This window comes from Phycomyces blakesleeanus (assembly GCF_001638985.1).
Source record: "Phycomyces blakesleeanus NRRL 1555(-) unplaced genomic scaffold PHYBLscaffold_43, whole genome shotgun sequence".
NCBI classification, from domain to species: Eukaryota; Fungi; Mucoromycota; class Mucoromycetes; order Mucorales; family Phycomycetaceae; genus Phycomyces; species Phycomyces blakesleeanus.
The window spans coordinates 150,596-177,539 of record NW_017265172.1 but is presented as its reverse complement, the minus strand read 5'-3'; the positions used below and the strand labels follow the sequence as shown (position 1 = coordinate 177,539).

At 36.5% G+C, this 26,944-nt stretch overlaps 12 protein-coding genes across 12 annotated transcripts; 7 read left to right on the top strand and 5 right to left on the bottom strand.

The window, feature by feature from the left end:
* Positions 1-776: 776 nt before the first annotated feature.
* PHYBLDRAFT_156804 (hypothetical protein) lies at positions 777-2,346 on the bottom strand (the record flags this gene model as incomplete). The annotated part of the gene is made up of 9 exons (XM_018433518.1): positions 777-800; positions 898-1,065; positions 1,169-1,274; positions 1,347-1,428; positions 1,524-1,580; positions 1,652-1,781; positions 1,856-1,980; positions 2,034-2,104; positions 2,180-2,346. 9 exons carry the CDS (start codon positions 2,344-2,346, stop codon positions 777-779), a joined length of 930 nt encoding a protein of 309 aa, XP_018283644.1.
* Positions 2,347-3,522: 1,176 nt separating this feature from the next.
* PHYBLDRAFT_70721 (hypothetical protein) lies at positions 3,523-5,268 on the top strand (the record flags this gene model as incomplete). Its single annotated transcript, XM_018442323.1, has 2 exons — positions 3,523-4,959; positions 5,077-5,268. 2 exons carry the CDS (start codon positions 3,523-3,525, stop codon positions 5,266-5,268), a joined length of 1,629 nt encoding a protein of 542 aa, XP_018283697.1.
* Positions 5,269-5,276: 8 nt separating this feature from the next.
* Positions 5,277-7,240, bottom strand: PHYBLDRAFT_79914 (hypothetical protein; the record flags this gene model as incomplete). The annotated part of the gene is made up of 5 exons (XM_018443525.1): positions 5,277-6,185; positions 6,301-6,643; positions 6,705-6,805; positions 6,933-7,003; positions 7,091-7,240. 5 exons carry the CDS (start codon positions 7,238-7,240, stop codon positions 5,456-5,458), a joined length of 1,395 nt encoding a protein of 464 aa, XP_018283643.1. The 3' UTR covers positions 5,277-5,455.
* A 1,558-nt stretch (positions 7,241-8,798) lies between these two features.
* Positions 8,799-9,806, top strand: PHYBLDRAFT_175989 (hypothetical protein; the record flags this gene model as incomplete). The annotated part of the gene is made up of 3 exons (XM_018437618.1): positions 8,799-8,893; positions 9,498-9,553; positions 9,580-9,806. The coding sequence occupies 3 exons, from the start codon at positions 8,799-8,801 to the stop codon at positions 9,804-9,806; spliced, it is 378 nt and encodes a 125-aa protein (XP_018283642.1).
* Positions 9,807-9,928: 122 nt separating this feature from the next.
* Positions 9,929-10,689, top strand: PHYBLDRAFT_153291 (hypothetical protein; the record flags this gene model as incomplete). The annotated part of the gene is made up of 2 exons (XM_018433107.1): positions 9,929-9,953; positions 10,013-10,689. 2 exons carry the CDS (start codon positions 9,929-9,931, stop codon positions 10,687-10,689), a joined length of 702 nt encoding a protein of 233 aa, XP_018283641.1.
* A 1,919-nt stretch (positions 10,690-12,608) lies between these two features.
* Positions 12,609-14,955, top strand: PHYBLDRAFT_33844 (hypothetical protein). Its single transcript, XM_018440020.1, has 2 exons — positions 12,609-12,898; positions 12,971-14,955. Exons 1-2 carry the CDS (start codon positions 12,802-12,804, stop codon positions 14,695-14,697), a joined length of 1,824 nt encoding a protein of 607 aa, XP_018283696.1. The 5' UTR covers positions 12,609-12,801; the 3' UTR covers positions 14,698-14,955.
* A 182-nt stretch (positions 14,956-15,137) lies between these two features.
* PHYBLDRAFT_70717 (hypothetical protein) lies at positions 15,138-16,060 on the bottom strand (the record flags this gene model as incomplete). Its single annotated transcript, XM_018442322.1, has 5 exons — positions 15,138-15,509; positions 15,567-15,609; positions 15,695-15,729; positions 15,809-15,897; positions 15,961-16,060. The coding sequence occupies 5 exons, from the start codon at positions 16,058-16,060 to the stop codon at positions 15,138-15,140; spliced, it is 639 nt and encodes a 212-aa protein (XP_018283640.1).
* Positions 16,061-18,150: 2,090 nt separating this feature from the next.
* PHYBLDRAFT_153288 (hypothetical protein) lies at positions 18,151-19,525 on the top strand (the record flags this gene model as incomplete). Its single annotated transcript, XM_018433106.1, has 6 exons — positions 18,151-18,249; positions 18,303-18,561; positions 18,623-18,629; positions 18,694-18,762; positions 18,815-18,864; positions 18,924-19,525. The coding sequence occupies 6 exons, from the start codon at positions 18,151-18,153 to the stop codon at positions 19,523-19,525; spliced, it is 1,086 nt and encodes a 361-aa protein (XP_018283639.1).
* A 1,225-nt stretch (positions 19,526-20,750) lies between these two features.
* PHYBLDRAFT_92678 (hypothetical protein) lies at positions 20,751-21,526 on the top strand (the record flags this gene model as incomplete). The annotated part of the gene is made up of 2 exons (XM_018443796.1): positions 20,751-20,978; positions 21,074-21,526. Coding segments are annotated over 2 exons (681 nt in total), but the record flags the coding sequence as incomplete, so codon positions are not given.
* A 455-nt stretch (positions 21,527-21,981) lies between these two features.
* On the top strand, positions 21,982-23,982 carry PHYBLDRAFT_153286 (hypothetical protein; the record flags this gene model as incomplete). The annotated part of the gene is made up of 11 exons (XM_018433105.1): positions 21,982-22,121; positions 22,181-22,217; positions 22,330-22,452; positions 22,509-22,655; positions 22,719-22,835; positions 22,904-23,104; positions 23,163-23,225; positions 23,294-23,391; positions 23,449-23,707; positions 23,769-23,873; positions 23,935-23,982. The coding sequence occupies 11 exons, from the start codon at positions 21,982-21,984 to the stop codon at positions 23,980-23,982; spliced, it is 1,338 nt and encodes a 445-aa protein (XP_018283637.1).
* Positions 23,983-23,996: 14 nt separating this feature from the next.
* On the bottom strand, positions 23,997-25,250 carry PHYBLDRAFT_189545 (hypothetical protein). Its single transcript, XM_018439676.1, has 2 exons — positions 24,246-25,250; positions 23,997-24,173 (listed from the first exon to the last, which is right to left on the bottom strand). The coding sequence occupies exons 1-2, from the start codon at positions 25,236-25,238 to the stop codon at positions 24,066-24,068; spliced, it is 1,101 nt and encodes a 366-aa protein (XP_018283636.1). The 5' UTR covers positions 25,239-25,250; the 3' UTR covers positions 23,997-24,065.
* Positions 25,251-25,638: 388 nt separating this feature from the next.
* PHYBLDRAFT_156799 (hypothetical protein) lies at positions 25,639-26,790 on the bottom strand (the record flags this gene model as incomplete). The annotated part of the gene is made up of 3 exons (XM_018433517.1): positions 25,639-25,728; positions 25,805-26,702; positions 26,765-26,790. The coding sequence occupies 3 exons, from the start codon at positions 26,788-26,790 to the stop codon at positions 25,639-25,641; spliced, it is 1,014 nt and encodes a 337-aa protein (XP_018283635.1).
* Positions 26,791-26,944: the final 154 nt, after the last annotated feature.

The following is a 26,944-nucleotide window of genomic DNA, read 5'->3' as shown; positions in this document are numbered from 1 at the left end:
AACAAAAACACGAAATAGATATTAAAGCAGGAATAATAGTAAAATAATGATTATAATCAGGGTACCTTTTTTTTTTAAATATATATATACATGCACACATACACCAAACTTGACATATGTATCTTCAAGATATTAGATAGTCTATATAAAATCAACCGTCTATAAATAATAAAGTCTTTACGACTTGAACCAAAACCCCTTTATACAATTGCATTTAGATTATACTAGAGAGAAATTACATAACTCCCAATGTTATAATCACTGGTGGCAATAATATCCACTATTCTCGTATGTTATTAGTGTAGCTTAAAAAAAGTTCATAAATATACATGTATATTGTTTTTCATTCGAGACTAACAAGCAATTACTAATACACTTGTATTAGTAATACAATTATATTAGTAATACAGCTATATGATATATATGATATAATATATTATTATTAGAATATAAACTCTTTTTCTTCCCTTTTCATTTGGTGCGAGGGTAAATTTGCTGGTATGATTTTGATAGATGTTTTCCATATTTAATTTTATTTAATTTTTACCGATGTCAACATTTACATCACAGCCTCATTTATCATCCTAAGCTTTTACAATATTCAATGACATTAAACGGCTGCCCCCTTTTTTTTTAAAAAAATATTCGTGATAATGAGTTGCCGATGGCTGACAGAATTAGAGTGTTATTTAGCTTCAGAGCGTAAGGCGTAGAGTGTGTGAGGAGGGAAGGGGAGTCGACGGTTAGGGTCGTTATTCCATTATAATATTGATGTATTACAGGAAATACTCAATTTGGGTCTCATGCTACATACATACATACATACATACATACATACATACATACAATATCCATTAATACACAAACGAGTAAATAGACCTTTGCGGTTAAAAATACCTTGAGTTGAGCTTGCTGAGGATTGCGTTCATTTTCTGGTGCAGCATCAAATATATTAAAATATCGTTCGCCATTAACACCAACCTCTAGAATAGACGCCAAATTTCCGCACCTATAGCAATAGTTTGGAGCTGACCACACTGTGGAAAGTTTGTTGTCAAACAAAACCTTTAAGTATATATGTATAAAGGAAAAGAACCAATAATTAAATTATGTTTAAAGTATCCTTGGATGTTTATCAAGTTATTCTGTTAATCATAGCTTTCATTACCTGATAGCCAGCATTACATAGTTGATGAGCACGTAGGATGTGTGACATATTATTCATGTGCAGAAATCTATCGACTACCAAGCTACCAAATGTATACCCTGCTCCTCTACCAATAACCGTTAGTACACTCAATGGCCTCATTGAAATTAGATACGGAAACTGTTTAATTTATTGGTACCTTGCTGATATAGCAAACTCTTCCTTTTCTGGGTCTGGATCAGACCATACCAGGTCAGCCATAGCACCTTCATGAGGAATCTCTGGATATATAGGACCGTTCACAGACTTAATATGTATGTATGTATATTTTATATTTGTATTTATATATATATATATATCAAATCCTGTGATTTACCTCGAAATCGATCAATAACCATGATTTGATCCAGAACATGAATTGTAGGTGACAGACCTAAGTAACGATCGATGCAGCCATAATAAGATATTTACTCCATCCCGGTACTGATTTCTACTGATGATTACCTCCATGAACACAGAATATATTGTTATCAATGACCACAGACAACGTTAAGAAATCAAACATATCGGTAAAGTATTGCCAGACCTGCTGTGATCCATATTTCCGCATGCATTCTGTATAGAAGCCATATGTCTATAATCTTATCATCAGTATATATATTCACCCAAAACAAAAACATATATATATATTAATTATGTATTATTTACCTGAGTAACTGCTCGTGATTCATGGTTTCCTCTAACTAGTTGGACACGGTCCGGGTAACGTAGTTTGAGACATGTCAATAGAGAGATGGTCTCTACACTATATAATCCACGATCCACATAATCACCTACAGGAATACTCATCAACATCATCCCCAATTGCCAATCAAGTTTCGTATACCAAGAAAAAGGTAGTTTGTATCAGGACAATAACCTCCGATCCTAAAGATCTCAATTAGGTCATAGTATTGTCTATTTCAAAAACGAAGATTGAATAAATGCATGTTTAGATTAACTTTTTTCTTTTGTGTTTTTGCTTTTGCTTACCCATGGATGTCTCCTACCACAGTTACAGGGGCACTAATGTGAACCACATTACTCTCACGTATGAGCAATTCCTTTGTTTTTTCACAAATCTCTCGAAGGACGCATTCTGCAAGGAGTTGCTTTTTATAAAGTCGTTCGAGGCACGCGTCAAGATCAAGGGCCACCATATATATATGTGTGTATATATAAATTTTGGCTTGAATAAAAACCAAGATTCTCCAAAAGAAAAAGAGAATGAAGGAGCAAATAAAATGAAATGAAATGAAATAAAAGAATATGTATATATGTATATATGTATATATGAATATATAAAAGTTAAAAGAAAGAAAAACTAGGTATATTATAAAGCAAACCCTCTTTATTCCATGAAAGGTAGTCATCTTATTCACACTCAACAGTTGATACTACCATTATGATTGTACCATAGTGTATATATATCATATATCATATATATCATATATATCATATAAATATATTAGAAATAAGGAAAATTGAACAAAATGAGTCAAATGCATTTTATTGTTGATAGCTTGTACAAGTATATTAACAAAGTAATAGTTATTTTGTGTGTTGCAGTGCCAGTTAGATCGAAAAAAAATGTTATTATAATATTTTGCATAATTATGTTTGAATTACAAGCTATTTATAACATATACGAAAAGGACAAGAATTCCTTGGCACGTATCCTTTACCTAGACTTCTTTAAATCTATGTGTTTGTTTTTTCTTCTATTTATTTATTGAATTTTCTGTATTGAGATGTTATTACTAAACACTGTTTGGTGAGCGTAGATAATGAAGTGTCATAATACACAAACCACAATAAAATACAATCATGGGTATCAAAACTAGTTTGAAACGTGAATTGTTGGTCAGTCAATTTAATATGCAAGTCTGATGAATACACGCTCTTTTGTGCCAATCTTTGTATATCATTTGATCTACAAATATATGTACACTGATCAAAAGGAAAATGCGATTGTGACGTACAGATTCCTTTAAGAATAGACAAGATACACTAAAAAAAATCTGGCTAGATAACGATGTAGCTTACCAATAAATTCTCCAAGACAAAGCCTTTTTGAACAGGAGAGTCTTGGAAGCTGAGAAAACAAAAAGGGGGGACAAAATGAGCGGAGTGCTATTTTCAACACCTTATTTTTCTTTAATTTTTGTGTGGGTGTGTATGTGTAAAGAAAAGGGTCAAAGTTTGGTACTATTATATATTTTTTCCATAAATGTCTATGTGTATATATTAGCATTTTCTTTGTTGATATAAAGTAAGATTCACGCTGCGGCTTCACTCTTTCCTTGGCCTCTTTTCTTTACTTTGTTCATTTCGTAATGGCCAATTACGACAATCCAAAAGCTTACTATAATCAATCAGGTATTTATTGCCAAAACTTACAATCACCAAGTCTTATTCTTCGTCCCTTAGATTATGTCCCAGCCCCTCCTATGACTGGGAGTAGCAATAGCACCAGCAACAGCAGACCACCCATCAATAATAGTTACAGTAGTCCAGCGAGAATGCTGAAGCCAAACGGCTCTTCGGGTGATCTTCCTCCTCCGCCATACTCTCCGTCATCACCTCAACCATCAGCGCCTCCTATGCCAGGATACCCCTCCTACGGAACTACCCAACCAGGTCTGCTGTCCCCCGCTTTACCATTTCCTGTTCCACAACCAGAAACTCCACCCTCTACTCAGCAACAAATGCCTATCCCCCACCCAATATCTTCACCATCTCCAAACCCACATATTCCTCGTGACTGGCCTACTTATCGTACTCCTCCTCCTCCTCCTCCTCCAGCATGGCCGGAAAGGCGCCGACGATCGGGCAGCTGTTGCCAGTCATGGTGTAAATACCTATTCTTGTCAATATTAATTTGGCTTTTGGTGTTAAAATACATCGGTGTTTACCAATCACCTTCAAATATTCCAGCTACTTTGTGTGATGATAATAGTGCAGATTATTGGGAACAACTGCCTCCCTCATTCTTGATAACTCAAAACGTCAAGGTGGTTGTAGAAGGCCGTGTAACAGGCGGAACCATTCGTGTGAACCGATTACCAACAAATGCTCAAGGAACCATCAAACCCACAGTTCGTGTTTCTGCAAATCATCGGAATCTCTTGAAAGAAATGTCTTTTAGATACACTCCCGGACCAGAGACTTTGTTAGAACTTATCATGCCCACTCTTTTACCTGCCGACGGATGTGTATACGTTGATATGGTTATCGATCTTGCCGATGATGCCATTGCTCTTGATATTAATGTCACAAACCTGTCTATCGTTGTTGTTGATCCATTTGTTATTAATCGTGTCAACTTACGTACCACAAACGCCAAAATCACCTTTGATGCTCCATGGGAAGGAAATTCGCTCAGCCTACAATCTTCAAATGCCGCCCTTTCAGTTTCTGGTCTTGAAGCTAGTAACAATATTAATATCGTTACTACTAATGGAAACGTCCTGCTTACAACCGCAGTTGCTGGTAGTGCAATCAATGTACGCAGCACTAACGGTCAGATTATTGGTTCTAGCCTGACTGCCCCGCTTGTTCAATTAAAATCAACAAATGGACGTATCAGTCCTGGAATTGTCGTTGGTCAGAATGTCGTAGTAGAGTCCAGTAATGGAGCCTTGTTGCTGGAAGTTACTGCGAATAAGATCAATACCCACACCACTAATGATAAAATTAACCTTACTGTCAATGATGTTGAAGGCTCTATCGTTAGAGCAGTGACATCCAATTCACAAGCCAGACTTATTATGGTAAGTTCTTCCTAAAGCAGCATTCCTTTTTTCTTTCTTTTTTTCTCTTTTTCTTTAAAGAGTGTGTTTAGTCTTTTACCTTGTGACTGATAAAATCGTATTTATTTTTTTGTACAGAACGGCTTCAAGGGTCAATTCAAGATTAAGACTTCCCACAGAAACTCTGCTCGCATCAAAAACGATAGTGATTATCCAATTAGTTACACGTATACATCATCTTTCAGCAAGGAAGGTGTTATCTCATCAGGCACTGGAACTATCTATGTTGCAACATCTAACTCTGATGATGAAATCACATTCCGTAACTGAAATATTTTCTTTAAAAAAAAGGCAGTGCTTTATTGATATTGAATTCCCACATTTTTTTGGAGGGTTTTTACTTTGGCTAAAATATCTAAATAAAAAAAAAGTAAAGTAATAAGAGAATAATAGTGTGGACAAAATAAGAAGGCAAGATAGACTCGAAATATGTATAAAATAATAGAATTTTTGAGAATTAGTCTTCATCACTAGCATTCAATTGGTCTACTTCTTCGTCCATATCTTCATTGACATTGTTGATAGGGATTTGAGCTTGGTAAGGGTTATGATGCTGATGGTGTTGTGGTTGATGCTGATGGTGATGCTGATGTTGGTGGTGTTGGTGTTGGTTTTGGTGTTGAATGTGATGCCGTGCTGGAAATTCTTCGTCTTCATCGAATTCATCATCGTCTGCCATGGCAAGCTCTGCATCGGCCATAATTAAAGGATCAGAAGAAGAAGCAATTGCTGGTATATCTTCTTGTTCGTCTTCCATAGATTCATCGTCATGAATACCATCCATAAGAGGTGGTCGTCTATTAGCATTTCCCATCTGTTCGAGATTACCACGTTTTTTCTCGGCAGCAGCCATAACACCCTTTGCAGCCCTAGGTTCCATTTCCTCAAAGTTTTGCCAGACATAATGTTTAAGATTCTCAGCTCCGGGTAGATCCTGGATCATTTTGGCAATAGTTGGGTGCTTGAACCCATAGTAATCAGGCCCACTGGCAGAATTGGAGTGTTCTCTGTTACGGATCTCGTTCGATTTGCGCACTACTACAGTCCATGCTCCAGTAGCAGAATTGGCAATAATGGGTTCTGGTGCATCAGCTGCGACGACATGGAAGCGAGGTCCGTCCCCACCGTCAAGAATGGTTGATGTGATTACAGTGTTGCTCGTAGGGTCAGACATGCTCGGATAGGTTCTGAGTGTTAAGTAGAAACATAAGATTCATCAAAAAATAACAATAGTTCAATACACTATGTAAAGGTATATTCCCCACATTATTATTTTATTATTATTTTCAGAATTTGTCTTACCTCGAGACGGTGTACCCGACAGGAAAAATGTAGCGCTCATTGTGGAATGTATCCCGGTCACTGACAATCTTACCCAGATCAAGTACTGTCAAAACACCAATCTGCTGTGGTAACTTTGGGTGGCCTGTCTCATCACGTTCAATGGGTTGAACTCTGCGTGTCTTGACTGCAATTCTAGAGAGCTTTGAACGTTTAGGAGGTGCAGAAGCCACAGTAGCGAGATCGCGGTGTCTGGTTGGGCTCAGGTTGGGCGAAGACAGAACAGACGATGGGTCGCGTTTGTCTTTGTGAATAGTCACGCGTCGTGCTACACGTGTAGATTTGGATGACGTGGAGGCCAGCACTTCATTACAGAAAGAGAACCTGATCAATAATGACAATAACAAATGGACATGGAGACTTACCGTCTTCGGATTCAGATTCAAAATCAGATATTTCACTTAGGTCACTGTTGCTTTCTTCTGACGATTGACCTTCCATACGTGCAATATTGTCTAGTAAGAGACTACATGATTATTATTATTTTCCTTTGTTAGTGTTTCCATATTTGTGTACACACCCACACCCACATATATATGTGTATATATATAAATATGTTAGGTTTTGAGTTGGGAATGGAAATTTATTCTTACTTTCTTTCAAATGTCAAGGTTCGAATCTTCTTTTTCGTACGTGTATAGTCTCTGTTCATGGACTCATTGATCTAAATTAAATGAAATGAAATGATAATTATTAAAACGGATATTCTCAAGAAAAAAAAAGCAAAAATCCAACTTTTGTTTGAAATTACCTCCATAATCTCACGCAATTTGCGTTTGAGTTTCTTGTATTTTTCTTCAGAGAATCCAGACGCGGCATGTTCAGGTGATTGAGGGGCAGAGAAGGCAGGTTTGGGTTGTTTTGGAACCAAAGAAGGAGAGAGTGGTGGGGGACTAGCCATGGTGGAAGAAAGTAAAGAAAGTAAAGAAGAAGAGGAAGACGAAAAAATAAGAGAAAATAAAAATAATAAAGAATAATAATAATAATAATAGTCAGAGGAAGACTAAGAAGAAGAGAAGGAAGAGGAGGAAGAGGAGGAAGAGGAGGAGTAAGAAGAAATTCTCTGTGTGTGAGCTGTGGTTGGGTGAGTTGAGTAAGTGTCTGTGTCTGTGTCTGTGTCTGTGTCTGTGTCTATGGGTGTGTCTGTGTCTATGGATGTGGGCGTGAGTATGGGTATGGATGTGTGTATAAGTATCGGTGTAGGTGTAGGTATGGGTGTATGTGTATGTGTATGTGTATGTGTATGTGTATGTGCAGTGTGTATGTTTATGACGGGTCTTATTTCCCACTTGTTATTTTCTGGTCTTATTTTTTTCTTTTTTTTTCTTGGTGGGTCAATGTCTTTAACCAACAGGAGGCAGTAGATTGGTCCTACCCAATGAGGAAGAGGAGACCCAAGCCCACACGTACTACCCATTAAAAAAAATTAAAAAAAAACTAGCAAATTTTTTTTTACAAAAATCAACAAAAAATTATAATAACACTCCTTTTCTACTTCTTCTTGTTTGTGAACGTTTCTTACCTTTACATAGTGACTTGGTTTCTTTGTACTTATTTACATCTTTATTTATTTCCTGTGATGGAACATAATAGAGCTTATATAAGAGCTATCGAAATCTTGTTTTGTCAGGGTCTGGTTCACAACTCGAAGTAGATTGCGTATTGTCATGAGAAAATTCATAAAGCTCATTTCACTTTATTGAATCCTCATGTTATCTGCGCCAGATTAAATTATGAAAACTATTTGCCTATCAGGATTTACAGTTGATAAGTATTCTCTGCTGTAGATAGTAGGGCGAATAGACATGTCTATTTTCTTTGCCTTTTCTATTTAATAAAAATAATAATAAATAAACGAATAATAAAAGAGTATATATATAAACCAGATATGCTATATACACACGTCTTCTCCTGTTTTTGACTACACGGATACACGCACATATATATGCATGTGCATTTCAGCACAATAAAACTTAGTTTGGATTTGCATATTGATTTAAAGAGAATGTAGCTATGAACATCTGCTTTTATGATAGTCCCAAGTTCATAAATCGCTTTCCAAATTTATAGGAGGCGTAAAATGAGGAATTAATTATCTGACATTTGTAAATGACAAACTGATCTAGGGGTGAGTTATTGGTATTGAATACACACTTGGAAGGACCTAACTACAAACGACACATAAGAATTTATTATTATTTAACTGGGCAACATATATTTAGTTCTTTACGCTTATATATATAAACATGTTACCATGACAACCCATTAGCTTATCAACAAAAGATATCTTCACAAAAAGTCTTTTTTATTTCTATTTTTCTCACAAGGTCTAAATTTTTAAAAAATCTCTAAAATGAACACACTTAATAGCTATCAAGGCTATTGTTAATAAAATTTAAATCAGTGAAGTTGAAAAAAGAAAGTAGGTTAAGAAGAATTGACAGGAAAATATCTGTATCATGTACAAGTTGGTTGTCAAGATTACTCGCATGCTCATTAGAGATCTCGGTAGTTTTAGAGAATCACCGGGAATCTGTCTTCTGGTTTTTCAAAAGTAGGAATCAGGCATAGCAATGTTCACACAAAGCAGGTTTATACTCTTTGATAAAAAGAATCAATTAAGCAATATACATGCCTTCATCACCATTATAGTATTTAGAAAATAGCCGTTTTTTTAAAATAAAAAATATAAAAATTATCACATAAAAATAGATATATGTATATTATTTAGTAAAATTATAGCTTAAACTGCTACTAAATATCATTAAATTTAGTACTTCTTCTTTCCATACTTCTTTATATTCAACTTCTATTATTTTGATCAATAAAAACTGTAAAATTCAAATATAAAACCGTGCATTTGTTGAACCAATTATAAGAATAGATATACCTAAAAAAAGGTATAGATTTGCCATATTTAGAATGTTTGATTGGATTAGATGCAAAAATAATCTGAAATTTAACGAATTGTATTATCCAAATTTGTTATAAAAAGGGATATAGGTATCTGAAAATGGTATAATTTTGTTATTTTAAAATATTTTATTGGATTAGATAAAAAGTAATCCAAACTCCAATAGATAGTATTCGCTGTAAATACCTTTAATTTACTAAAAGCTAATATTCTATTAGCAGATATTATAATTTCGCAATCGTAGGAAATATACGGATTCGTATATGATATACGGGACCGTATATTTCCTACGATTGCGAAGTTATAATGTCTGCCATTTACTATAGTGATAAATCATTTGCCTACGGAATCATCGAAAGCACAGGCAAATAATGTCTCAAAATCGGTAGCGAATTTATCACCAGCAAACAGCATGGACCCTACAAGAAAGCGCTCGTTTCCAGCGGCCGTGAGCGTATTAACAAACAAACGAATTGCTACATTTTCGTCCAATAACTATCTTACTGCCCCCAACACTCCCATAATTCCTGAGCATATGATCAACGCACTTTAACCAATCGTTTTGATTCAAGCTGAAAGTTCACCAATATTGACGCTTGCTAATATCAAAAAGTTTAGGCATACACATCGGTTTCTTTTGGTAGCATTGGATCAAGACTTAGAAGCTTTAATACAATGGCTATGACAACAACCACTCTCTGTGGAGCTAAACAACCAAGAACAACAGCTGTGAAAGATGATATGCTTTTCACTAACCAGCTTTGTGGACAGCTGCAATTGGTCGTATGAAAAACACTTACAAAAGGACATGGTGGGTGCGCCGAGTTGTTCCTGTATTTCAAACATTTGCCAACCAAACTGGTATGCTCTCCTTTGACTGGTGCGAGTGTGAAGTGAGGCACCATGCACTGGCAGATGAAGACCCCGAAAATTGCAAACAGAAGACCAGATTTGCCAATGGTCTTGGATATGTTTGGACCGGTATGGAGCGGTTGGTTATGGAAGGTTCCTCGGAACAATACAAAGAAAGAATACCCAAGACGATTGACGATAGCTTCAAACAAATCCACAGTATGTTCAACATGCTAAAGTGTATTGCCAACACCCATTTGAATTCAAGTTTCCAAACATTTCTACAAACAAGAGTATATGATATTCAATCAGCCAGAGAAACAATTGCATTATCTAAGGTGCAAATGAATGACCAAGTGAAATATATCCACCAGCAAGTTTTGACAACAACAATACCAACTCGTCCCCAAGAACGAAACAAATGGCTTGGAGTCTTCAATGTCGTTGCGTATCTGTTGACTGCTCTGGAAGCACAGGTTGACAATTTAGTCTTACTGGATGACGAACAAGAAGGAAAGATTGACGTGGAAGCTGAAGAAAAAGTTCATGTTAAGCTCTGCCATATTATACCTGATATGCAATAACAATACTAGATAAGAGAAATGAAAAAAAAAAGTTATATTGATTTATCGAGTTATATTTTAGCAGAATATCGGCTGAGGAGGTATTCTTAAAAATAATAAGATCAATAAGACACATAAAGGACTAATAATACAACTCAAGTCCTTTATAGTTTTTATGAAAACATCGAAGTTTTATATTAAACCAGAAATTGAAACTGTAAATTAATATTGACAGCTGGAAGTAGTTTCATTGATTGTACCTAATAAAAGGCCATTTCAGCACAGTATTAAAGATGAATAATTGGGGGAAATATGTAGAATGCATTTACGTAATTGTGATAGGCACAAGTGTATGCAATAATAGCTTAGGCATACAGCGCAACGCATATTTCTTAATTGCAGATGGTTTTCTACACCAATTGCAATCAACTCTGCAGCAGAGATAGCACTAAATATCTTTTTGTGTTTGGTTGGATAGTGGGTCAGGTAACAATAGCACAGGAACCTTTTTTGAACAACGTTTACTAGAAATTATCTGTGGGAGTGAATTAATGAAATAAGGAACAAAGGCTTTACTAATAGAGAATGAATAAAGAGGATTGTGAATGGCTATTAGTTTCCAAAATAAAAGAAGATATATTCCAAAAGTTGAGGGACAAAAAATCAAGGCAGAATTTAAGTAAAATAACTAGATCAGCTTTGCGAATTACTGAAGCTTGTAATTCTGCCCCTCCAAGATTTTCTCTGTGCGTTTTCACAGCATTATGTGAATATTTTTGAAAAGTGTTTATTTAGTGAGTGTTGATTCAAGTATGTTTTTCATTTAAAGATTGTTAAAGATATCAAACTTTAGGGAAAAGAACCCCGTCCTATGATAGAATAAAAACCGCCTTTTAATTTTATTTTATTGGCCGCCCTTTGTGGTTGGAACGACAGTATATATAAATATATATAAATATATATTTGTTTCCATGGTAATTTTGTTATTATTACTATTATTATTTATATAAATAGTTTTTTTCTGTGTAAGCGTAGCAGGCAATAAAGTAAATAAATAACACCCGAAAATAGCTATAGACTTTCGATCGATGGTTGTGTTATATCTTTATTTTCTTTCTAGGAAATATTCTACAATTGAATCTATTTCCAAATGACAGAATTTGTATGAGACTATTTGTATTCCGTAGACATCGATCAATTGAATCTTAACTTACACATTCCACCCCCTCGCCCCCCCAGTCCTACTCTACCACCTTTTGATCCCAATCTGTGTGTTTAAATCTATTGCAATGTTTGACAAAAGCAAAATTGAATCGATGGAGCTTCTTGTTGGTGTACAAGCAATAAGGTTACAAACACAACAAAAAAACAAAGAAAGAAATAAAGAGCAAACAGATCGAATGTTTAAAGTATATTTATTAAGAATCGATGATACTTTTTTCGGTTAGATAATAATAAAAATACAATACATGTATATAAAAAAAACGCATTTTTTGCAAAGTCTATGCATACATTTTTCTGTCAATACACAAAAGAAACCATTAGAGCAAAAAGATAAACCTGTCATACTTGGTCGAAATAACTTACTTGAATGACACACAGACTCATTTTCTTGTGTATATATAGCACATATACAGTGTGAGAATGAATTCGGCATTATGTGGTCTAAATTAAAGAATCGCTCATCGTATTTAAACGTCGGTTTCTGCAAAGTTTCCAGATGTACGGTAGGTCAGCGAGAAGTTAAATACTCGAGTCATTTATTCGATCGATGTGTACTTGGTCCGACTTAATTTTCTAACCCAACAGTATTGTAAGAGATGGGAGGCAGGGAAAATAAGGAAATATAAAGATCGATCGAAACAAAAAGTCGAATCATTGTCTTTTGAATATATAGAGACTTATATTCGTTCCCTTTGAAATCTTTCTTCTGCAAAGAACATTACCTTTATTTTTTATTTTTATTAATTGCTATCAGAAAAGTCTCTGTTTTTTTTTCTGATATATACATATATATATATATATACATATATATCTATATCTATATCTATATATACATGTGTATATGTTTATGAAAAGAGGACAAAATTAAATATTACCATTAAAGCTTGGCTTTACCTTGACTATTAACAAATGTATTCTGTCTCAACTCACGCGCCGGTAGATTCCATCTCTCTCAACAATAAGCTTTATCAGACAAACAGCAGTAGAAAACTAAGAATACCAAATGGTACAGCATCTCAATCTTAGCGTTCTGTTATAGCTTGCCATCTAACAATAATTCATTCATTTACCTTTTTAGCTTGGCATCAGTACAAAATCTCACTACAAACATTTGTACCAACCAAAGACTTTACATATGCCCCTTCTACGTCACATCAACCGGCGAATATTACAGCCCTTCATCAATGTCCTGTCTGTCATCATGCTTTTCATCGACCCTGCACTCTCCCCTGTGGTTACACTGTCTGTCATGCTTGCATCCCCGCACCGTCTATGCCTTGTGTAGCACCAGACTGTACACGAACCCATACCAAAGAGCCATGTCTCAATATAGCCCTACAAGAAATACAATCAATCACCAGCCAGCTTTCTACATATGACAGCGCGTCCCCCGATAGTCTTCATACTTTATTAGGAAGTTGTCTCGAATGTCCCATATGCTGTTCTCGAATTGAGGATCCAATCACCACTCAATGTGGTCATACGTTTTGCCGCCACTGTATTACACGAGTGAGCCACTTCTTCAGGACATGCCCAGTTTGCCGCACGGAACTGGCCGTCTTGTGTGGAAGAAACAACCAACTTTTGTCCCGATGGCTAGAAATTTTGCTTCCAGAAACAAAGCAAACCTCGGTGCTCATACCAGTATCACAACCAGTTCGTCTCTTAATTGGCTCATTAGCATTCTCTTCCGTACCGTGCGCATTTCACATCCAAGACTCTTCTCTAAAAACCCAGTCTGAAATGGTAATGTGTGTTAGTCGTATTAAAAGAAGCTCTGAAGAAGGCTCGGCACCATTTAGTGAATACGGAACCATGCTTGAGATCAAGTACAACGAGACGTTTGTGGATGGTCGATCGATGGTGGAAGCAGTCGGGTCTTTCCGTTTCCGTATCCGGAACTATTGTATCATCGATGGCTGCCATGCCGGACAATTTGAGCTAATAAATGATGTTGACCCTGAAACTGAGCGAGTGCTTGAATACCAGCAAATAGAAGCTGCAAGAACAAAACGAGCCAGTATGCACACAAGAAATACCCCCAGGCGACCTCGATCGGTTATATTTGGACATTCCTCATTGGTAGACTCGGTGGCCATGGCACCAGAACTTTCATCATCATCATCTTCTTCTTCGTCGTCGTCTTCTTCGTCTTCTTCGTCTTCTTCGTCTTGTTCTTCTGCTTCTGCTTCTGCTTCTGCTTCTGCTTCTGCTTCTGCTTCTACTTCCTCGTCAACATTCTCATCGCTACCTTTGTCATCATCCTCTTCTATAATATCCCCAACGACATCTTCATTTCCAACCATTTCCTTAACAACACCTTATAGCACCTACGGTACGAGTGTTCACCGACGATCATGGGCAGTCCAAGGAGTAGTACAAGAACACCCTAGCCGATCTCCCTGGTTCAAAATTTATCAAATCAGACAATTAAGTCACACACAGAGTGAGATATCAAATCTAGACCGACAGTGTCTTTCTACTGAGGCTCTGTTGGATTATCTAGACGACTTTGTTTGTGCTTTAAAAGGAGGACAAGAACGATGTCCCACCGATCCATTCTCCCGATGGCTGAAATCAATTGGTGAGCCACCCGTGTCACGTGGCCGGGATCGGGATGGAGTAGCTTTTAGTTGGTGGGTGGCTAACATGATGCCCCTTGTTGAAGAAGAAAAGGTTGAGCTGTTATCGATGCAAACTCTACGAGAGCGCGTTCTTAGGATAGTAAGCTGGATTGACCGTTTCCAAGATCAGTGGGCTTTTTGGCTCCATGCCACTTCAAACTTAAAACCTTCTTTTTTATGATTTAAAATTTAATTAATCTTTATTGCCATTGTTTCCATTATTGAATTGTCCTATGTCCCTATATCCCTTTCTACTAAACACCACTTTAACACAACTAATTCACAACATCTTCTCTCTTTCCCTCCTTCCTCTTCCTCTTTCTTTTCCTCTTTATATTTTAAACTGTACCTAAATCTATGTAATCCTATACTTATGTTATTCTTATTATGTAATTAATAATAATAAAAAAAATAATAAAAAAAGACCTTATCGACCCTCTTCTTTAATAAGTGAGTACACTTTTATATGTATTTGTGAGAAATTAGGTGTGTCAATGAATATATTTGTGAAAATAGATTTGAGAAAAGAATGTTACATAATAGATTGATAGAAGGAAAGATATACTGCACACACACACACATACAATAGCTCATATAATTCTATTTATCGCTTATTTTCCTTTACGAGAAAATAATCATACTAATCATGCCAAATATCAGCCACCAGGTTATCGCGACTTGACCCGTGCCTTCTCCCTGTTGAGTCTGTTGCTGGTTCGCATTTTTGGTCGAGTTGTTCTGAGGTGTCGTAGTAACCACTTTCTTGGGTCCATTATAAGAAGGAGTATCAGACGAGCTATCCGTCTGCAAATAACTAGGCGGAGCATTTGGAGAATCGCATGTATAATAATCATTGCACAATACAGCACAGTTGGGGTTTCCTGTCTGGTGCTGTTGTTGCTCGTTACATTCTCGCTGACAAGCCTGAGATCTTCCTGAACATTCGGCTTGTACAATTGGCCATAGATAGGGAGAAAAATCAGGTACTTTTTTCTGTTATCAAGGAGTCAGTACATAAAGACACATACACACATACATATTCCATCTTACCGAACAACCACAGTTCCATGCCATGGAAGTTACATTGCAAAAACTGTTGTTAGAATAGTAATTATGAATACAAAAAACATGAGAATAATAATCAGGGCTAATTTCTTTTTCTTTCTTTTTTTTTTTACTTTTTCGGTGCTTCGGTTGGCCCGCCACAATTATTCTAAATAGTGTGTGAGCATTTTTTGAAGGAGAAAGAGTAGAAGGAAAAGATAAAAATGAATATCAACTAGCATACTTACCGCACAATAAGCCGTCTGTCTTTGGCACAGATTTTCTCGAGTGGCCGGATCCATTTGTAGAATATCCCAATTAATAGCCGGGAGGCCTTCTATTGATAAATTAAGTTTTTAGTTTATGTTTTAAATTTACTATAGCAATTTTTTTTATTTACCTGGCATTGGTTTTGGCTGAGAGACATTGAATTGGCCAGCTACACTCACAGAGTATACACTGAGCATATACATTAGATAGATACGCGGCTTTGAAGGCATGGCTAAGATAAAACTGATAAAAAGTATAAAGGGAGAAAAGTTGATTCTGTTATTTGGAGGATTTTTATAGAAAACCAAGGATCCATGTTATGTGTAGTTGATATCCTGTATTTTATAGGGAAGAAAGATGCGTGGTTTACTTCCACCTATCATGCCTTCTAATACACAGTTTATCATGCGTGTATTCTATCATTTGGTCCTATTTTGTTTTCTTGATCTCCTTAAAAAAAGAACAAATAAAGGATTGCATTCTATTTAAAGGGACTATGGCCTAAATTATGACAGAAGAGTCGAGTGTAAATGCTGTGGATATTTATTGACTGGAATACCAACACTGACTATGTTTGCTATCATTAAAAATAGCGTATCATGCATATATACATACACATACAAGCCTTTATTTCATTTCACGTATTAAAGTACACAAGGTTGCCTGGTACTTTTGGAATATTAACGAAGCAGATTACCTTTTAGAATTATTCTTTTGGCTAGGTGTCTAAAGCTATTTATTTAAAGAAGTGTTTGTTTTATTAAATTATTTTGAAGCAAATAGGAAATCTTCCACATTTTTTGGTCTTCTTGATCTTCGTACTCCCCCTTTATTTATTCATTACTACATATTATCCCTATTATCATTTTTAATTTATTTACAATAAACGTCTTTATTGACTTTGTCCATTAACTAAACATTGAAAAGGAATATTCTTTTGATAAAGGGCTATGTTGGGAATCTATTTATATTTGTAAGCTTGTTTCTCGAGAGACATATACACTAATGAGCATAAAGTGGTCAATCTTTGTCTTTTTGTATATACAAAACTAAATATAATGTATTCATGTATTGAATAAAAGCTCAGAACGAGAATATACTCTGAAAAACCATTGTGAATTAGCCGTTTACTTATTCAGAAAACATTTACTTAACCCAACTGAATAGAGCACAATATATCCTTCTTTATGCTGTTTAAATAATGATTATAATAACAAAAAGGCCTTTCTCTTTTTTTTTAAAAAAAAAATCTCAATTTCTGTTTATCTATAATATGCTCTATAAGCTGGTATTATTCTATTAGCTTCTAACGTTTTTTTTTGTAGCCTTTGTGAGCAAATGATTATAAGCCCAAGAATATATATATGTATATATACTGTCTACTATAAGAAAGCTACACATTGTACCTGGAATATAAACACAGTTGACAGTGCTGCAAAAAAGAAAGTGATACGAGTCAGCCACCCTATTCCACAGACCTAAAAACGGTTTGTTGTAGGACAGATAAAAATAAATATCAAAATTGGTTATTTTTTTTCGGACAATTTTTTAGGGATTTACAGACTTGGCTGAAAAATAATATTTTGTAAATAAAACAAGGATGTACCCTATAGCATTGTTCTGTGCACACAATTAAGGGCTAGAGTCTTAGACTATGTAAAAATAAAAACATGAAAACAATTTGAACAGAAAGATAATAGCAGTTTTCTCGAGGGGTTAAAGGAAGCCTCCAAGGATTTATCGATCCCAAAGCATATTATGCACAAATATCCAATAAAATGCAGTTTATCCAGAGTTTCTAGAGAAGTGATTGGTGGAAACTTGATTTAACCGAATAGATACTTTTTATTGATAAGGAAAAAAAACAATGAGGCAAAGATGGTGAAATCAAACGCAATGGATGTCTTGTATTACTGTCCCATAAGTAATGGTGCTAATTATTGCTTTCAATTGGATAGTTTTGTTTAATCCCCATAACCAGAAAAAAAAAAGAAAGGAAATATGGGGTTCTCTTATATAGACAATAAGCCAAATATGGGCTATTAATCCTTTAATTTGTTATCACATTTCAATGGCGAACACCTTTAAAAATCTGACGTCATGTATCCAAAATATATTACACCGAAATTGCTTTGTCCTGTACTCGTGAGATTTTTAAATCCAATGTAATATATGTCTTTGTAAAATTACGCCATACTCACCTGGTTGTAGGCCTTACTGTATATCTTCTCAGAAAAATATAAGTATATAAAGCCTAGCTTTTTTTTTTATAAAAAAAACAATCATACTTTATTATTCTTATTGATAAATAAATTCTATAATGACCAACGCAACCCTTCAGCATGTAGCCGATGAGCACCTCGACTTGCAAAAGCTTGCTCGTCAGAAAGAATCTTACTTGGTGTATCCCGATACTACTGTAAATAATTGAATATACTTATCAATAACCAAGCTAACTATCTATCTTAATAGTATCCTGAGCTCGAGCCATTTGACCATGCTGATCCTGGCCGTCTTGGTGATCCCAAAAAGGCTTCTCTTTATGACAATGCTACAAAGATCTTTGATCTTACTCCTGGAATTGGTACTGAGATCCACGGCCTTCAGTTATCTAAATTGACTGATGAGCAAAAGAATGATCTTGGCTTGTTGGTTGCCGAACGAGGTGTCGTTTTTTTCAGAGATCAAGACCTTACTCCTCATCAAGGTCGTAAGCTTGGTGAATACTTTGGTAAGTTTATAAAGGAAAATAGTACACATTATGTTCATGTAGCCCACAACTTGTTTATTAGGTCCACTGTGAGTATAATTGGAATCAAGCATACTTAATATCACCAATTACTTAATAGCATCCTTTTATTAGACTTATCCACAGTGTTCTCGGTCATCCTCCTGGATACCCAGAGATTCTCACTCTCCTTAGTGGCGCAGAGTAAGTAACGCTAAGCAAATATAAAAGACATTTACTAATAACTATTTTTTAGGGAAGACAAGATTATCAAAAACCTCTCAAACTTTGGTAGAACATCGGATGGTAAGCTACTTAGAAGAGTTTATTTTATATAGTATATACTCACAATCATTAATATTTAGCTTGGCACAGTGATGTCACTTATGAATTTCAGCCTCCTGGATTTACCTTTTTGAAGATCGATACTTTGCCCAAGGTTGGTGGTGATACCTTATGGGCATCTGGCTATTCTGCCTACGACAAGTTGTCCCCAGCACTTCAGACTTTCCTTGAGGGACTTGAGGCTGTTCACTCTGGTGCACAACAAATCAACGCTGCCAAAATTGCCGGAGCAACTGTTCGCCGCCATGATGCAGAGCACATCCATCCAGTTGTGCGCACACATCCAGTCACTGGTTTCAAGTCAATCTACGTTAATCCAGTCTTTACTCGCCGCATTGTTGGCCTGAGCAAGCGTGAATCTGATACACTCCTCGACTTCCTTTACGAGCATGTCTCTGGAGGACATGACTTCCAGGTGCGCTTCAGATGGGAAGAGAACTCAATCGCTATCTGGGATAACCGTGTGACATTCCATTGCCCTATTCCTGACTATATTGGTGGTGGAAAGCGTCATGGATGGAGAATTACCGCACAGGCCGAGAGACCTGTATTTGATCCTAATAGCAAGTCCAGAAATGAAGAGTTTAGAAAGCGTGCCGCAGAGAAGAATGGTAGTGCATAATATTAAAAGCAAAAGTATCAAACAAACATATAAATAAATAAATGAAAATATACTGCAGATATCACTGTCAGATTATTCAGCTTCTAATTGAAAAACTAATAATAAAAAAGGTCAACATGTAAAACCACCATGGGCCTGAATTACAGCTTTTTATCAGATACATTTTATACAAGATTATGATTTTTTTTTTAGATAATTTTATTTTCGCTCTTGAAAGATACATGCCTTGATGTCTTGAGGATTGTTTGAAACCCCATTTTTTCCCCTTTATATTTAGATTTTGTTGTATGCCAAATGTATTTAATCGTGCTCATATTAGAATTTTACGATCTAAAGTCTTAGGGGACAGTGTGCTCCATAATGGTTGTAGGGGTAGCTCGGTAGCTACTCATACTATGTAGCGATATAAAGCAACCAAATATAACTACATATCTAGAAGAGTTATGCATTAGTATCTGACCCAACTTATATTATATAGCTTTATATCAAAACATAAATAGCATGATACAAAAGTATGGTTAAGTAAACACAGCCACTTGTTTATAGCTTAAAGTGATGGCGCTAGTTGTATGGTCCTGTCTTTCAAGAAAAGTCTGAGATAAAAAAGACTGATAAGTTAGGAACATATCAACTAAAGCTTATAATTGATGCTAGCTGATTAAAAACACTGTTTTTATATATATATATATGGTACTTTTTACTGAACTACTTGTGTAAGAGTTATAAGTACTAATATCTAAAGCTCAAAGTCTATTGGATACTGAACTAAAGTGATAGACTTGCTTATAGTAATGTATGCCACATGTTTAAGCAGTGAGACTTGAAAATAGAGCCTATTTTTTTTTTTACAGTAACTCACATAGATCTTCCCGCGAAGCTCTAACATATCAATGTACTAAAGAAAATAATAATACTAGAAGAAACAAAAAACATGCACTATCTTAGTCTTTTTAAATCAAATTCCTTTATTCTTCTTCTACATTGGTGCAACACATCGTTACCAATGAGTTTTCATTAAGTCCATTAACTTTATGACGTATTATTCGCGGAGGCTCAATGGAATTTCCTTTCTCTAACAGCGTGTCCAATTCTCCTTTATTCTTTTGATTTATGTTTTAACCATATTATGGCTTCCAATCATCCAGTACATTCGGTTTTGTTTGACAATTCAGCTGCAGCAAATGCAGGAGGCTATTACGGCGCTCCTCCGGCGCCACAGAACCCGAATGGTGATAATCTCCAATTCTACAGCTCATCTTATGATGACCAGTACAGCTCATCTTACTATAACGATGGCAGCGCTCCACCTCCTGCTGGTGATATACGATCCTCAAACTATGATTACGCAAGTGGCGGCTCGTCTATCTGGAGCGCTTTGGGAACGGGCGGTTTTGCAGATGAGCCTCCTCTTTTGGAAGAACTCGGGATCAATTTTGGACACATCAAGACAAAGGTGAGGAAATGGTCCTTTATTATTATTATTAATTTGGGTGTACTACAAGTATACAATCTGTGTGTGTATTTTTTCTGATTGATTTATACCTATAGAGCTTGACGGTTTTAAATCCTTTCCGTAGGGTACCCGACACTATTATGGATGATGCCGATCTGGCGGGACCACTCTTATTCTTGTTGTTGTTTGGAATGTGCTTATTGCTCTCAGGCAAGGTTCACTTTGGCTATATCTATGGTGTTGGTGTCCTTGGTGTTGTGTCGATATACTTGATCTTGAACCTAATGAGCGAGAGTGGCGTGGACTGGACAAGAACGGCAAGTGTATTGGGCTATTGTTTGCTCCCAATGGTGATGTTGAGTGGCTTCAGTGTGGTGCTGAAATTAGGAAGTGCCGTAGGTGTTGTATTGTCTGTCTTGAGCATCCTGTGGTGCACTTATTCTAGCTCAGGAATGTTCACAAGCGTGTTACATATGAGTGAACAGCGATACTTGGTTGCATACCCTGTTGGTCTATTCTATGCTTCTTTTGCACTGATGACTGTCTTCTAAAAAAAGAATCATCGAGTCTCTTTGGATAGAAACTGTACATATCATATATTTCCTCCACAGTAAAGGATTCTTTTTTATTACTTTTATTATTACTATTAAAGAAAAAAAAACCCGCAAAATAAGGTTGAAGAAGAGATTGATTAATATTCTTTTTGAAATACGAAAGAAAGTATTTAGCAACTTTTATGCTTAGACAGTGTGTATGCTTTAACATTCAGGCAATAACATTTTATCATAAGTGATATTGCAAGTGCTTTAATAGAGGTTTGAATATTTTGTTATTCGAGTGGATTCTCGGCAAACGAATCCGAGTAATCAATTCCCGGATTTCATTTAACTGAATGCTACATCCATTTTGGTATTTCTTCGTCTACGTCACGTGTGACTTGTTGGTGCTATATTAGAGAAGAACATCCTGTCGTACGCGCTGTGTTTCGCTTGATAGATTTACAATGCAACAACCACCTCAACCAGGATTTCAGCATCCAGGCATGGTCCAGCCTGGAATGATTCCTCAGCCTGGAATTCCTGCTGGAAATGTCCAGTTCAGAAAACGTCCTAGTGAAACCGACTCATTGGCAAAACATATAAAGTGAGTCTGGTTTTCTTTCATCACCAAACAAGGCATTGACTGATGCCTGCACGTTATAGAAAGAAGAGACCAACAGATCGCAATATGCCTCCAAAGGTACCCAAAACACACATGCATGAATACCCACACACGCACACGCACAGACGCACATAAATATATATACACATTGCACTGCCACTGATAATAAGCATATATAAATTTGGATTAGATTGAAGCATTTGTACCCGAATCTAAGCTTTATACCGAATTAAGTGAATTTGAAAAAACATTGGATGCTACCATTATGCGAAAACGTCTTGATGTTCAAGAGGCTTTAGGAAAGCCCACCAAAGTATGGATCCATTTGTTTGTACTAAAATGATCTCATCGATTGCCTATTGTCGACAGGTCCGACGCACATTACGCATCTTTTTATCAAATACATCTGCAGATCAAGTATCATCACATCAGAACACAGACGATGAACACGCATTCGATTTGAATAGTGGAAATGCACCCTCTTGGACGTTGAAGGTCGAGGGCCGTCTTTTGGATGTAATGATGATGCTATACAAATTGTGTCTATAGACTACCATATCTAACATTCCTTTATATTAGCCTCCTGTTCCTACAAAAAAGGCACAACCAATTCAAAAATTCACTTCTTTCTTCCGCTCAATCACTGTAGATCTAATTAGAGATCCTAATCTTTACCCTGAAGGAAACATGATTGTTGTAAGTGCATTTTGGGGCCAATCTATTGTACTTTTGGTTTTCATAAAAAAATCACATCATTTTTTTAGTGGGAGAAACAGCCAAATGCGGCAGACTTTGACGGCATAGAGATGAAAAGAAAAGGAGACACCAATGTTCAAGTTAGAATTGTTCTTGATCCTGAATACAACCCCCAAAAGTTCAAGTTGAGTCCTGCGCTTAGCGATATGCTGGACATGAAGCTCGAGACAAAGCCACAGATTGTGATGGGATTATGGAACTACGTAAAGGTAATATATAATCTAATTGGGTTTATAAGATATTTACTGTGTATATTTGTATTCTTAGCATCACAAACTCCAAGATGCTGAAGACAAGCGAATTATTCATTGTGACCCAAAGATGGCCCAAGTAATAATATATTCAGTATTATGTGTTTGAATATTTTAGACTGATTAGTTATTGTACGATACAAATAGCTTTTTGGTGCACCTCAAATATTCTTTTCTCAACTCCCAGAGCTCATTAATCATCATATGACCCGTCCTGATCCAATTGTCCTTAACTATACTATCCGGTAATAACAAGTATACAAGATTATGGATAACTTTCTCGATTGTAACATTGTGTATAGTGTCGATAAAGAGTTCCATCAGTCACCCAAAGCATACGATGTTGATGTCGAGTTAGACAGTGTAGTTCGCCAAAAGATGTTGAATATCGTTTCATCTACTCAAGCTCAAAAGGAAATTATGGGTTTGGATGACAAGATCGTGCAATGTGTTCAAAGTATCAACAACTCCAAAATCAAACGAGACTTTCTTATGCAATTTGCTCAGCATCCTGTTGAATTTATTAACAAGTGGATTGCAAGTCAAGCAAGAGATCTCGAGGTAAATTTTCAAGTAACCACAGTCTTTTCTTTCTCTGTTGTATTTAAACTATCGTGTGTAGGTTATTCTGGGTGAGACCAAGGTCAACTTGGAAGAAATGAGACAAACCGATTTTTACAAGCAACCTTGGGTTAAGGAAGCAGTATTCCATTATCTTACTGCAAAGGTAAACCCCGCATCTCCCAAATGAATCCCTAAAATATAAGCTGACAAGTAGTTTTTTTTAGACCCAACAACGTATGCAGGAGCTTATGAACGCTCAGCGTGGACAGTAGGCTATGTGTATTTTGCAGATTCTCAAATATATATATATATGTTGAAAGTGTCTTGAATTGAATAAAATATATTAGCGTTATAATTAGGGTCTAAATTGAATACAGGTAGGGTCAGGATGTTCAATAGTTTGAATTGGCTTCAAGTGACCGTGCTCAATGTCAATCTTAAATACCACAATGTTGTGTGAATCCTTTAAAAAAGTATTTACCCATTAGTGGATCAAATCACTTTTTCTTTGTTTCTTGTACTGTATTGTATTTACCTTATTTCCCACCAGCAGAAATTTTCCTGTGGGATCAATAACAAAATGGCGAGGGTGCTTTCCACCTGTAGATTGATGCTCCACCAAACACAGTTTTCCAGACAATTCATCAATCAGGTAAATGGCCAGTATATCACAACCCCGTGTAGAGGCATATAGGAACTTTCCATTTGGTGTGATATCAATCTCTGCGCCGATACTCTCGCCTTTGAAATCTTCTGGTAATATTGGGATTCTTTGAACCTCATAGAATTTTCCTTCGTGTATATTAAACTCAAGCATGTAAATCATGTTCGACAGCTCGCCAACAACATAACACAGACCATCGTTGTTTGGTGCAAATTTTATGTGACGCGGTCCAGTGCCATCTTCAAACTTAAAAGTACTGTGAGGCTCCAAAAGACCAGTTTGTTTGTTAAACCGATAGACAATTGCCAAATCGCATCCCAGATCCATCGAGAAAGCCCAGGTTTGGGTTGCTGGGTCGAGATCAATTGAGTGTGCGTGTGGCTTCTCTTGACGACTGGGGTTAGAATGAGTTGCTTTGTAACCAAGTGCACAGTGCTCCTTGATAGACACGGCTGAGCCTAGTTCGGCAAAGCAAGAATCGGTTGAGATAATCGGAAAGCTAGCAATACTACCACCTGTATAGTTGGCCACCAACAGATGTTTTGAAGACGCGTCGAGGACAGCGTGACAAGGATGTCCGCCGCATGAAGGTTGTTCATTTACCAGGTTCAAAGAGCCATCTTCTTTATTGCATGCATAAGCAGAGATGTAACCAGATGGGATTCCATTGTAGTCCCCAACTTCGTTTGTTGTGTAGATGTACTGGCCACTGGGATGCATAACTATATAAGAAGGGTCCCTGGACTCTGCAACAAGGCTTTTTGCCGTCAGTTGACCGGTGTTGGTATCGAAATCATATAGGTAGATTCCTTTTCCTTCTCCTGAGGTGTAGCCAGAAACGTATACTGATACTGAAGAGGTCATTGGGTATTGAGGAATGAATAAAAAGTGACGAATAAGTAAGCTGGAATCCTCGGGAAGTCATAGCCAATATACGTCATTGAAGGCGGGAACTAGATAGCAGGTTCCAAAATAGGCCTAAGAACACACATAGAATTTATCAAATTCGTTTACTTGCTCTTAACAATTATTAATGAGATCATTAATAAAATGAATTTACAAGGAAAATGTTTTTAATTATTAAAATACAAAATTGTTACAAAAACAAATACAACTCACTAATTATACATCTTTATTAATTAAAGGAAAAAAAGTATAAAGCAAATATTTGACCTTTCAATTAAAAAATAAATAAGAAAGATTGTTGATTATGTACAAATGCATTAGCATTTTTGGTTTTATTTTCTAAAAAAAAAACAGAGACTTAGGCGTTGCCATCAACCTTTGCGACGTGAAGAAGCAAATCGATAACACGGTTGGAGTAGCCAACCTCGTTATCGTACCAAGATACCAACTAATTGTTTGGCGAGTATTAATATGTATACATATCTATAATGCGTATCGTCTTTTTTTCACTATAAAAGCCTTACCTTGACAAAGTTTGAGCTGAGAGAAATACCAGCCTTGGCATCAAAAATGGACGAACGCTTATCACCCAAGAAATCGGTAGAAACGACGGCATCCTCAGTGTAACCAAGAATACCCTTGAGTTCACCTTCCGAAGCATCCTTGATAGCCTTCTTGATCTCATCATAAGAGGCAGCCTTCTCGAGGCGGACTGTCAAATCAACGACAGAAACATCAGGAGTTGGTACACGGAAGGCCATACCAGTAAGCTTTCCGTTCAAGGCAGGAATGACCTTTCCGACAGCCTTGGCAGCACCAGTTGAAGCGGGAATAATGTTGGCACCAGCACCACGACCTGCACGCCAATCCTTGTGGGATGGACCGTCAACTGTCTTCTGGGTTGCTGTGGTGGCGTGAACGGTAGTCATCAAACCCTCGACGATACCAAACTTGTCATTGATTACCTTGGCAAGAGGAGCCAAGCAGTTAGTGGTGCAAGAGGCGTTGGAAATAATCTTGTATTCCGACTTGTAAGCGTCTAGGTTAACACCGCATACAAACATGGGAGCATCAGGAGAAGGAGCAGTGATGATAACCTTCTTGGCCCCACCGGCTAAATGAGCATTGGCCTTCTCTGTCTTTGTAAATACACCAGTGGATTCGATGACATAGTCAGCACCGTTCTTTCCCCAAGGAATCTTTGTGGGGTCCATCTCAGTGTGGACACTGATCTTATGGCCATTGACTACAAGGTGTCCATCCTTGGCCTCGACAGTTCCATTGAAGATACCGTGAGTAGAATCGTACTTGAACATATACACCATGTACTCTAAATCGATAAATGGGTCATTTACAGAAACGACCTGAACACCCTCCTTCTCGATACTAGCACGAAGCACAAGTCGGCCAATACGACCAAATCTATATTATACTATGTAAGTATGGTTGATTTGATTTGTAATATATTTGTTGAAATTAATTACCCGTTAATTCCAACTTTAACAGTCATAGTAAATTCAATAAATGCTTCTTGAGAATAAAAAGTAAAGTAAAGTAAAGGAAACAGCAAGTGTATAGACAAGGAAGTAAACCGATAACCATTTAAATAAGAAATAGCATAACTGAATGTTGAGCTAATTAAACAATATACGTAAAGTGCTGCT

What these genes read in the sequence shown, in the direction of transcription:
- PHYBLDRAFT_33844 (XM_018440020.1), top strand. Translation starts at nt 12,802, where the DNA reads ATGTATTCTGTCTCAACTCACGCGCCGGTAGATTCCATCTCTCTCAAC. An exon ending in AAAACTAAGAATACCAAATG is followed by an intron (nt 12,899 to 12,970) that starts GTACAGCATCTC and finishes TTACCTTTTTAG; the next exon opens with CTTGGCATCAGTACAAAATC.
- PHYBLDRAFT_189545 (XM_018439676.1), bottom strand. Translation starts at nt 25,238, where the DNA reads ATGACCTCTTCAGTATCAGTATACGTTTCTGGCTACACCTCAGGAGAA. An exon ending in TTCTGCTGGTGGGAAATAAG is followed by an intron (nt 24,174 to 24,245) that starts GTAAATACAATA and finishes ACTTTTTTAAAG; the next exon opens with GATTCACACAACATTGTGGT.